At 37.7% G+C, this 11907-nt stretch overlaps 2 protein-coding genes across 2 annotated transcripts; both read left to right on the forward strand.

Moving 5' to 3' along the window:
* The first annotated feature begins 254 nt into the window (after window positions 1–254).
* LOC116727679 (stonustoxin subunit beta-like) lies at window positions 255–6358 on the forward strand. The gene is made up of 5 exons (XM_032575274.1): window positions 255–412; window positions 4177–4218; window positions 4298–4360; window positions 4895–5037; window positions 5901–6358. Exons 1-5 carry the CDS (start codon window positions 364–366, stop codon window positions 6321–6323), a joined length of 720 nt encoding a protein of 239 aa, XP_032431165.1. The 5' UTR covers window positions 255–363; the 3' UTR covers window positions 6324–6358.
* Window positions 6359–6580: 222 nt separating this feature from the next.
* LOC116727680 (tripartite motif-containing protein 16-like) lies at window positions 6581–11311 on the forward strand. The gene is made up of 5 exons (XM_032575275.1): window positions 6581–8248; window positions 8369–8410; window positions 8497–8535; window positions 8606–8745; window positions 10034–11311. Exons 1-5 carry the CDS (start codon window positions 8197–8199, stop codon window positions 10442–10444), a joined length of 684 nt encoding a protein of 227 aa, XP_032431166.1. The 5' UTR covers window positions 6581–8196; the 3' UTR covers window positions 10445–11311.
* Window positions 11312–11907: the final 596 nt, after the last annotated feature.

Below are 11907 nucleotides of genomic sequence, written 5' to 3' on the forward strand. Positions count from 1 at the left end.
GGTGTGTGTTCAGGCATGTAGTGTGTGTTCAGGCATGTAGTGTGTGTCCTTGCACACCAACATCTGTGTCGTCACTGCAGTGTGTTGAAGTCTTCGGTACAGCAGAGGGAAGGAGGCGGGGCTTCCTTGCCTCCAGCTGAACCATTTAAAGGTAAAAAACCTCTTTAGTTCACAAATCTCCTCCCTTCCTCTTCCTATTGGTAAGAACTGCCTACGTCTCCATCTGCTTAACCTCTGCATGCCTTTAAAGGTATATATGGGCAGCATTAAGCTGCTGCAGGGTCTAGCTAAGGAAACTCGTCAACATCATCATCATCAGATTAATTCCTCCTCAGTCAGTCTCCTTCAGGATCTTCTGTAAAGATGCCGACCACCAACAGAATCATCTCTGAAACCCAAAACTCAGATAAAGGTGAGCTTTCTTTCCATCATTTTATACAGGAAAAAGATCAATGCATGACTTCACATAAATATTCAGCTAAATACATCTAATTAAATGAATTGTGAGGTTCTGGAAGCTGTTTATTATCTTCTGAAGCAGATCCTGAGTGAAGGGGTCACTGGAGTTTATGTCTGCATGTAAAGCACAGCAATTCAATTAGCGATTTCATGCCCGTCATTATGAGAGGACGTAAGACAGTTTTACTTCCTGGCAGCAGAGGTCTGCAAGCAGCAGCATTATCCTATTAAAAAGATTTAACACTCTTTGCTGTATGATAGTAATGTTTTGAGGATACAGTCGATTACAACCCCATTGTTCCCTCCCTAGTCTTCTAGTTCAGGAGTTAAATGGTCAAAAATAGCATAAATTGCTAAATAAGCTAGAAGTAAAAGGTTTGTTCAAAAGAATTTAATCATTAATCTTTGTCAACTGCTACAGTAACAATAAATCAGACTTTAAAATGTGAAAAATGCCAAACTAATGTATGATTTTCTATCAATTTAAATCTGTGCAAATAACAGACTAAATTCTATCAAAACTGAACTTTTGAAAATCAACTGATGGCACCAAACAGGAGAAAACTAAAACACATTTCTACAGGATGAAATAAACATGATTACAAGCAAACCTGAAGGAATGATCAGATTCTGCTGGAAGCAAAATACAACAACCACAAATAAATGCTCATAAATCTGAGTCAGCAAACAGAATTTCAGCTGCATTTTGCAACAAAACCACATCTGACCAAGAAACATCTTTAAATCAGCCAAACATTAACATTATTACACCAATATAATTAAAAAAAAACCTGATAGAAGCATCATCATCGTTAACAATTTAAAAAAAATAAATCTTATGAACATTTATAGAGAACAGCATTAGCATCACACTAACCAGAGACCCTTTGCAGCTGCATCACTTAATTATTCAGGCGCCGTGAGGGACGGGAGTGTTGAACAGAGGAAACGGAGGAAATTGTTTTCTTCAGCTGTTTTTGCCAGTTTATTTATGGCTTCTACTTGTTCGAGTCCAGCGAACCTGGTTGGGGCTCATAAACGGCGGGATTTACAAAAGTTGTAAACAGCTAGCTTAGAAACCGGCCGTACCTCGTCCCTCCTGACGTGTTCATCAAATTACTGACTTTGCCTGAATTCACAGCACATGATTTACGTCGCTACGTCATAAACAGTTTCCCTTTACACCGGAGCAACACTGAAACGTACAAAAGCGGAGATGCTAACTAGTATTTTTACATGCTAGGCTACATGACGGTGCGGCGTTGTCTCCATGGTTACCGGTGGTTAGACGCACCTTCTCCATAAACCAATATTTGACATATTTCTCATCATACTTACGTATAAAGTACATGGACTTTAATCTTCTTACCTTGTAAAAAGAACTTCGCTGCAAATCCGCGATTACCGAGGCCTGCCAGTCGGTATTATTCACAGCTGCTATCCATCGCCGCCGGATCTTTCCTCATTAAACGTTTTGCAGTAAAATGACAAGTTTGGTATTTTTCCTTGCCTGTTTGTGCAGCCGACCTCTGAGCACCCGGTGGCCATTTTAAAAGTAAAATTAACTAAATAGAAGCGATATCAGATTTCAGATGCCTGTTTTTTTGACTAGCTTTAAATGAGCGCATTGATTATTTTCACGTCTGTCATGGCGGAGTGGGCGGAGTTCAGGCGAGCGTGACGTCATCCACGCCACAGCAATGTTCACAACTATCAATGAAAACGACACAGCAGAAAAAAAGAATCATATAGTAGCTAAAACTAATTAAACACGCTGGACAACAGAAGATGAAGTAAATCTGCCATCCAACATGGAGCATTTTGAATTTATCCCCATAGCAATTAAAAACTTTCCCCTTTTTTTGGGCAGCCCAAAAACATTGAATTCAGTGATGCTGATTGGCCAAATATTTATAATTTTTTCCCTAGCAACCACACATGATTGGCTATTTTGCTGCATTACAGCAAAATATGAATCTGTTGGGGAAAATTCACCGCTGAATGAGAGTCAGTTGTTGGAAAAGTTGTATAAAAATAACTCACATTACATTTAGGCACACCATATGAGGTAAAACTGACACTGATAACATTCTAAAAAAAAAAAAAAAGATAAATAAAGGATGAAACTCCACCACTAATCATCATAAAGCAAAGATGGAGGACCCAAAACCAAACCCTGAGGAACTATTTTCTTGTAGACATTTCCAGAAAACACATCTCTCCCTTACTTGAACTGCATGTTCTCTTGTATTTCCCATGTTGATGAGGTATAACTATATTTATACCTGAGAAACCTAGGACACGGCTTACTAGTTTATGGGTACATATGTATATATACACACACTCATGACTCACTGAAACACTTCAAGGTCTCAGACACTTGTCAGTAAATGAGATCAAAAGGTCCCATAGAAGTTGAGACGGTGGCAACGTTTAGGCGCTAAGTATTTAGGTTGGTGTTGGTTTGCAACGAGGACATCGAAATGTGTTGTTTTCATCTCCTGCTGTTACGTCCAGGCAGGTGTTCGTCCTCCCAGCCTCTCCTGCCTCCAATCAGCAAACAGATTCAAACCAACTGACGTGACAAACGTCCTGCTGTAAAAGTGTGGACAGCAAGAAACGTGTGAAAGGACTGAATGAGGACAATGACACGTTGATTTATTATGTCATATTCATTCTTAAATTTCATGCCAATAATTCATCTTAGATGGACTTAATGTTCTGAGATGATTAAATGTGAGAACTGTTACAATAAGTAACTCAGTAACAAAGTGTGCCAGTTTTGACAACCTAATGCTAAGAGTGTTAAGAGTTCATCTTGATATACATAATTTAAAAAAACATATTTATCTGTAAAATCAAAGTATTGGTAATGACAGTAGTATGTAGATTAATTCATCTCCTACTTAAAGGTGAGGTTTGATCATCATTTATAGTTTATATTACAGCAGCTTGTGCTTATTTAGGGTTGATATTTTTGGAAAACTTCCCAGAAATCTCCAGTTGCTGTTTACAAAAAGTACACAGTTGCTGGATCAGGTTGCCCGGCTTATCTGATATGTACAAACAAATCGTATCATTCATCTCGCCTGATAATCTGCTCTGAGCTTTGAGCCGCTAAAACATGTGAGGTGAAATTTTAACCACCTGGCACCAACAAGGTGGAGGAAAAATACGACTTTTTAAGTCAAAATACACTGGAAAACATTTGAGCCGCATTTAGTTGCAAGTGTCCTGATCACACTAAATGTTTCTGAGCTGAATTCATTGAGATGTTTAATAAAATTCATCATCAGATCAGAAATTTGGTTCATGTGATTTGAAACAGGAATTTAAACTATTCTACAGTAAAAGAAGTTATTTTAACTTGATATTGTGAGTGAAAATAATAGAGAAATGATTTTTTCTCACATATTGTGAAATAATTATTAGGTTTAAATTGCAACAATGAGTTAAAACTCACAATTCAAGATTAATGAACTTAAAAAACAATGTTTAGACAAATTGTCTCTTGTTGTTAAATCAACTTCATGAACTTTAATTTCTGAGTTAAAAGCAAAACTATTTTCTCGTTGACTTAAATTGTATTTTCAGGGACTTTCATTTTCAAGTTAAACCACCTTCTAATGTTTTACAGTGCATGTCTGACTTCTGAAGAACTTGAGCTCATCATCGGCTGATCTGACTGAACTTATTTTGTATTTTCGTGTTTCTTAGATTCTTCAGCAAAGAAATCCAAAGCTGGAAACACACCTACAGGTAAGCAGAGTTAATGTCATGATGTTAAAATAAAAAAAACGTTACCTTTGCAAATCCATCTCTCTTTTTCTTTTTTTAGCAAAGGTTCCCGACTACGAGCCAAATATTCCAGAACCAAAATGTCGAGCTGATCTTATCAAACGTAAGAAAATTTTTTAAATATAAAAACATAAGGAGGAATCCATAAAGCGGTGCCATCTCCTTTATTCTGCACTGGATACACGAAGCATTCTGCACCAAATACATGCAAACTCAAACATTACAGCTGATGCAGTTCAAAATTATAGAGAAAACTGTTTTACTTTTTATATTATTTCAATTACAGCATCCAACTGGAGGAATAATGTCAGATTTCTGCAGGTATAGGTTATGCTACGTATTGTAAAACACAGTAGGATTATAAATTATTTTGATGTACAAAGCATTAACTGAACTTGTAACTTACATAAAAAATTGAGACAATATATGTGAATATATCTGAAGAAGTTTTGAGCAGACATTATTTTTTGTCCTGGACATATGCATAAATCAAACAGCTGTGATTTTTTTAATATAAGTTGTTTTCTTTGGCTGTCCTTTACAAAGATACACATAAATATAGTCAGACCTTTCACTAATTCAGAATGTGCACAGTAGTATGAAATATTTCAGTTATTGTTTGTTCTTTTTATTTCAGACTGGGTTAACCTGACTTTGGATGACAGAACAGCCAATAAGATGCTGTGGATCACTGATGATGGCGCTAAAGTCGCCCGTATGACTGATGACATCACATGTCCAGTATTAGACAGACCAGAGCGATACGAGTACACCCCACAGGTAAAAGTTACACTGTAAAACATTAGATGGTTTAATGTGAAAATGAAATTTAAGTCAACAAGAAAATTCTTTTGGTTTTAACTCAGAAATTAAAGTTCATGAAGTTGATTTAACAGCCAGAGACAAGTTGTCTAAACATTGTTTTTTAAGTTCATTAATCGTGAATTGTGAGTTTTAACTTAATGCTGCAATTTAAACCAAATAATTATTTCACAATATGCGAGAAGAAAAAAAACTGCCCTTTTCTAGTTAAAGACCCACATTTCTCTATTATTTTACTCACAATATGAAATTAAAATAACTTATTTTACTTTAGAATAATTAAAATTCTTGTTTCAAATCACATGAACCAAATTTCTGATCTGATGATGAATTTTATGAAACATCTCAATGAATTCAGCTCAGAAACATTTAGTGTGATCAGGACATTATCCTCAAGCTTTGCAAACTGTCAGCTGCATTAAAATAAACATTTGCCTTAATAACACAAGAGTCAGATCAATGTAACGCACTTCATCTCAGGATACAAAAACACGCCGCTAAGCATTCTGGGAAATAGTTCCCACTCCTGTCTTTTTCTTCTTTCAGTTTTTTTAAGTGCTAACCTAAAAACTCTGTTTATTCAACTCTTAATAAAAAGTTAACACAACTTACTGCTGTAAGTTTATTTTTCCCAAACTCAAACATTTAGGTTCAAAAACTCACTAAATTTATTTGACTTAAAGAGTAGAAGATAGTAGACAGAACTGAATGCTGCTCAAATGTTTACAGTGCAGATGGGATTAGTGTTCACACTTAAAATCAGGTGAAACGACGTACGATGAGTCCCTTCATTTGATGTAACTGGTTCTGTTCTCAAACAGGTTCTCTGCAGGGAAGGTATCGAGGGTTTCCGAGGCTACTGGGAGGTGCGGTCGTCTGGATGGGTCGTGATCGGAGTTGCGTTTGAACGAGCGGGACGGAGGAACAGCGAAGGGCCCTGCGGCTTCGGCGAGAACCACGAATCCTGGGGCCTGGAGTGGAGCGGCTCGGGCTACCAAGTCTGGCACCAGGGCCAGAAGGAAGAGATCAACGGGATTCCCCATCACGCCACCATCGGTGTGTACGCTGACCAGCCTGCTGGCTTACTGAGCTTCTACGCTGTTGAAGAGGAGGAAGAGGAAGGCGCAGTCAGAAAGGAGGTGAAACTTTTGCACCAGGTCAGGAGCTGCTTCCAGCAGAAGCTGCTGCCAGGATTCTGGGTGGGGACAAACTCCTACTGCCTGATCCTACAGAAGGAGGAGTAGATCAGAAAATCTAACAGGGAATACAAACAAATACAGGACAAGTACTGTACAGCTTTTACTCTGTACATATATTATTGCCAATTCATAGAGAATATATTTGGTTTATGATGTTTAATAAAATTCATCATCAGATCAGAAATTTGGTTCATGTGATTTGAAACTAGAATTTAATTTATAAGTTGTTATTTTAACTTGATATTGTGAGTGAAAATAATAGAGAAATGTGGCTCTTTAACTGGGTGAGGGCAGTTTTTTTTCTCGCAGTTAAATGCTATTTTGCATACTGGTAAAATGAACAAAGAACACTTAAGTAGCAACTTAGTAAAGACTGCAGAGTGAATAAAATGTTTTTATTTAGTAAGAATCTCTGAAAGTTAGAAAAATAAATAATTTTTTGTTGTGTTTATTGATACTGCAGGGAGTTTAGTCACATAAACTCAAAGCCTTTTATAGAAGAGTAGACGGGTTGGTTGCACCTTGGCCAAATCTTTAAAAACAGAAGTATAGGGAGCTACATAAAATAATACACTAAGAAACCTATCAGGAGTATTTTTTTTAACCACTCTATGTTAGCACCAATATGTTTTGTATCATATAATTGTGTGCTTTCTCCAAAGTAGTTTGAATGTATACGGCGGTTATGTTGAGAATGCTAAGCAAAAGTTTAAATAAATTATATACCACCCATCGGCTGTTTTACTCTGATTACTAACATGGTCACTACAAAAAAGAGGCCATCTTTGTCTTGAGGTGAAGTTTTAAAGTAGGACCCAAATGCAAGAGCAGCAGAAGTGGAGAGTTGATGAGATTCTTTTGTAAATCTCTGTGATTTACAAAACAGAGAGCCAGAGTAGAAACAAAAAGTAGTCCAGCATGAAAAACCCAACAAGGAGATCCAGGAGTGCTCAGTCCTAAGACTGAGCAAGGAGTGACTGAGAAAGAGGAACTTAAATACTGGGAGGCTGAACACTGAAACAAAGGACCTGGGCTGATGAGCTAACTGACTGCAGAGAGCAAAAGGCAGACTGAGGAGAGGGAGAGAAAGTGGCACACAGGGGACTAGGAGATGAATCCAACTGAAAAACACACTAAACATAATTAAAGTAGTGTGAGTAAAAATAATTAGACACAATAAATAAACAACTAGGACCACTAATAAGGACTGAACTAAAGACAAACAACAGGAACAAGACTGATCTAACCAAAATAAGAAACTAACAAAATATTAATGAGACTAGAATCAAATCAATCTACAAAATAACAACCTTTCTATTCAAAAACACATCAAATAATTTTCAGATCTCATTTTGTTTGTCTAATTTAAAACAGTTGTGAAAGAGTGGAATGAAAGTGTGAATGACATTCATCACAAACTCTTGCAGTCAAGGTTGATGTGAACATAAAACTAGTTTTATGTCTGGTTGCTGTTTCACATCTTAACACACCAACTGGAAACAGTTTTTATTTTTACTGAGGTTGTGTTTAACTGTGACTAAGAAGCAAAAACAAGCAAGAAAATAGTTTTTACGAACGCTGTAGGCATCGGCGGTTCACGCTGTCCCCACCTTGTTCGGAACAGGCTGCTGCTGAGAACGATGATCATTTATTCATCCTGCCTCCACCTTGCTTCCAGGGAAGTTCTTTTCAGCAGACTCCTTATGTTTCATTGAGGTCGGATGTCAACATTAGTCTTCCTCTGCATGTCAGGTCAGGCATGTACCAACCGCTCCACCCAACCTAAGACTGATCCCTCGTTCCTCTAACCCAACGCGTCTTAGAGACGCTCCTGAACGCTCCATCAGCTGTCCTGAGAACTAGATCAGAAGACAAACAATTACCACTTTCTCTCTTGGTGATTTGGATGTAGATTGAGATGCAGAGGGAATCCAGTTCTGCAGCAATCCTCCCTGACAAAACCAAACCAGGTGAGAAACTCAGGAAAGAAGATTTAAAGCCTTTTTCTTTTGTTTGTGTGCTTTGGTCATGGTATAAGATTCGTTTTGAGCAGGAATCTTAAATCAGCAGCTGTTGTTTGCTCTTTGCAGGAAAATTAAGTAAATCCAAAAAGAATGAAACAACAAACGAAGGTAAAAAAAACTCATCAGATATGAAACCATTACGATCATTATGATTCGTTCTTCCTGTGTATAGAGATTTTGTGTTTATTCACCAGATATTCCAGAGCCCAGAAACAGAGCTGAGCTGATGAAAAGTAAGAACATTTTTAACTTTAGTTTTATTATTTGTAAGGAGAAAAAAACAACTTTCTTTTTCTTCACTAGATTGGATTAATCTGACTTTGGATAATAAAACAGCCAATAAGCTGCTGTGGATTTCAGACGGCGGTTCGAAGGTTTGTCGCAGAACCAAAGAGGTTTGTCCTGTTCTGGACGGACCTGAGAGATACGAATATTCTCCACAGGTGAGTCCGAACGGCTTGAGGAAGGTACGGCAAGGCCATTTTATTTATGTAGCACATTTTCAGCAACAAGGCAGTTCAAAGTGCTTTACATGAATTAGAAGGAAAAACAAACAAACCAAAACCAAAGGAAAGACAAAAATAAATACTGGTTCCGCATGTTTAATAAGAATAAATAGTCCATAATTTATAAACTAATAGGGGTTTCCCTGGATTTTAAGTTTGTTCTGGATTAGTGAGGTATAAACTAAATGTTGGTCCAGTAGTTCTGGGTTGAGTTCTAGCTTTGCATAAAGCTAAATGTTGGTTCTCCATGTTTGATTCTTGTTCTGGGTTGCTAAGTAAACCAACAGGAGTTTCTCTTAATTAAAAGTATAAAGCTAAATGTTGGTCTCAGGCAGGGGTGTCAAACTCATTTTCATTTTGGGCCAAATTAAGATCATCAATATTCTTAAAGGTGTCAGAATATATTGATAAAACCTGCTAACAAAATTGTTAATATATAAATAAATTCTTAAAATTAAATTATATTGTAAATCTTTTCAGTCCCTCCAGGATTTCGCGATTGTTTTTGTGTTTTTTCACAATACAAATCAAAGTGTTTGTGGTACTAATTTAGGAATATTTGTGCTTATATATGACTTCTTATTACTCACAGTATCATGAATAATAACTTCACATCAGCAAAGGCTGAAGCAGCTGTTTAGTGGGAGTAGGAAATACCGCCACCTGCAGGTGGGAGCAAGCAGTCACTTAGATCCAACGTTTTTCAACATTTTTTACCAAAAATCTGCATCAAATTCACAATTATGTATTAGCGTGAAAAACTGCAGGGATTTGTTGATTTTGTGTTAATTTCCATTATAATTTGAAAGAAACAGGAGGGACTGACTGCTTTGATTTGATTGATAAAATAATATTTAAGCACAGACTTATCTTAACTGTTTAGAGTCCAGAGGGCCACAAAAAAAAAAAGCTATGGACCGGATTTGGCCCACAGGTCTTGACTTTGACTTTAGACACATGTGGACTAAAGTATTAAACACACCACAATTTATAAAAGTGATAAACTAGAATGTATAAAACTAAATGTTGGTTCCAGTTGTTCTGAGTTGCTCAGTAGAGGGTACTTTCTAAGTTTGTTCCAGATTTGTAAAGTATAAAGTTAAATGTTGATTCTTCATGTTTGATTCTTGTTAAGTAATAAACTAGCAGGAGTTTCTCCAGGTCTATTAAGCCAAATGTAGCTGAAGTTTTACTGTTTATTCTCTGTTATTTTTCTTTCATTCAGGTGTTATGCAAGGAGAGCATTTGGAAGCGCAGGGCTTACTGGGAGGTTGAGTTTTCTGGCTGGGTGGCGGTGGGAGCTACGTACGACCAAGCAGCAAGGAGAGCGTATTCTGGGATGAGCGGCCTGGGAGAAAACGAGCAGTCCTGGGGTTTGTGCTGGGCGGGCAGCTGTTACCAGATATGGTTCAACTGCGACCACGAAGATATCAGCGACGTCCCGTTCTGCTCCAGGATCGGCATGTACGTCGACCAGCCGGCCGGGATCATAAACTTCTACGCTGTAGCCGGCGAGGGCGCGGAGAAGGAGGTCAGGCTGCTGCACCGAGTCACAACCACGATGGAGAAAAAGATTCTTCCAGGGTTCTGGCTGGGAGTTCAGTCTTCATGCACCTTACTGAGGAAAACAGAATGAGTCACGTCAACTAACGCTGTTTATGGAGACCGTTATGTTTAAACGTTTAAGAAGTATGAATGTTGGTGTGTTTTATTGGGATTTATGAGATATACTAACACGAAGTATTAAATAAACTGAGATAATAATAAACTTAATTTAAAAACTCCAACATAAATGTCAGCATTTGATGCGCTGTACACGACTCTAGCATGTAAGCTAATTTGGATCCATGGTTTTCCAAATAAAAATATGGAACGTTATGCATTTATGCTGATGCCTATTAATAAAATACAGGGGAACTAATGCTAGAAAATGCCTTATTGTGGAGTTAATGTGCGTTCACACCAACCCTGTTCAGCTTTAAGCTCTAGTTCATTTGCCTGGAGAGTCGGGTTTGTTTCCAAACTCTGGTCCGTCTACCAGCCACTCTCTTAGTTTGGTTGAAGTGAACTCTGGTGCCGTTCGAATGCATAGAAATACCAAGAGCTCCAAAAGGACAAAGTGAGCAACAGTGCAGGGCATTCTGGGTAAATACAACCAAAACAAACACGACGGTTCAGCTGGTCTTTTACCAAAGACAAATCAGAAATCCTACAAACGCTAAAATCTGACGCTACGCCACGTTTGGTTACATTTCTTGAAGAAGGAAGTTGTGCTCAGAGTTTTCTTCAGAGGTTTTCAAGTCGTTTCCTGAATCCAACTGGGAATTTTTGGCAAGAAATGGAAAATACAGAGAAATACACCCAACACACTTACAGTTGTAATATTAGCAAAAAGAGTTTCTGCAAATACTAAATGTGATCAAATTCAAATGCAAATTACTGTAATTATTCTGGATGTTTCACTGGTTTTCAAATCTCTTAAAATAAACATTTTTGGAACTAATTTTATTTCTTTTTTGCAACCGAACCAAAACATTTCACGACCATTTTCTGATTATCTTCTAGAGCAGCTTGAAAATGTCCAAAGGGTCAAATGGGCCCATTTTTAGAACACCTGAAGGTCCAGCTTGGAAATCAGACTGTTTCTTGGAGAAGCAGAACCTCATCGCTGCCGTATAACCCGGGATTTAGTGGGATTAAGGCGGGAGTACAGCAGCGGACACGGAGCATTCACCGGCGGAGAACATCACGCAACCTCACTCAACAAGCGGCGTGTGGATCCAGAATAAACGGCCGCACAAGTCAAGCCAGAATGTGAACCACTTTAACCGCTGCCAGTTGACACTCAGTACATCCTGAACAATGGAAATCATGCTTGGCTCAGGCAGCAGTGACCCAGTAGATTAACTTTGATGTTTGAGACAGCCCTCAATTAATCAAAGGTGGAGAATTTATTATTAATCTATGCTCTTCTAGTAAAAATTGTTTATTTTAATGTTAAATCTTTTATATTATTCATGTAAACACACACATTCTTTATATTTTTCCTTTTTGTGACAGGCGATCTCCACTAAGATCTTGGAAAGACTTTATAAAACA

The sequence above is a fragment of the Xiphophorus hellerii genome, chromosome 10 (genome assembly GCF_003331165.1).
Source record: "Xiphophorus hellerii strain 12219 chromosome 10, Xiphophorus_hellerii-4.1, whole genome shotgun sequence".
NCBI lineage: Eukaryota > Metazoa > Chordata > Actinopteri > Cyprinodontiformes > Poeciliidae > Xiphophorus > Xiphophorus hellerii.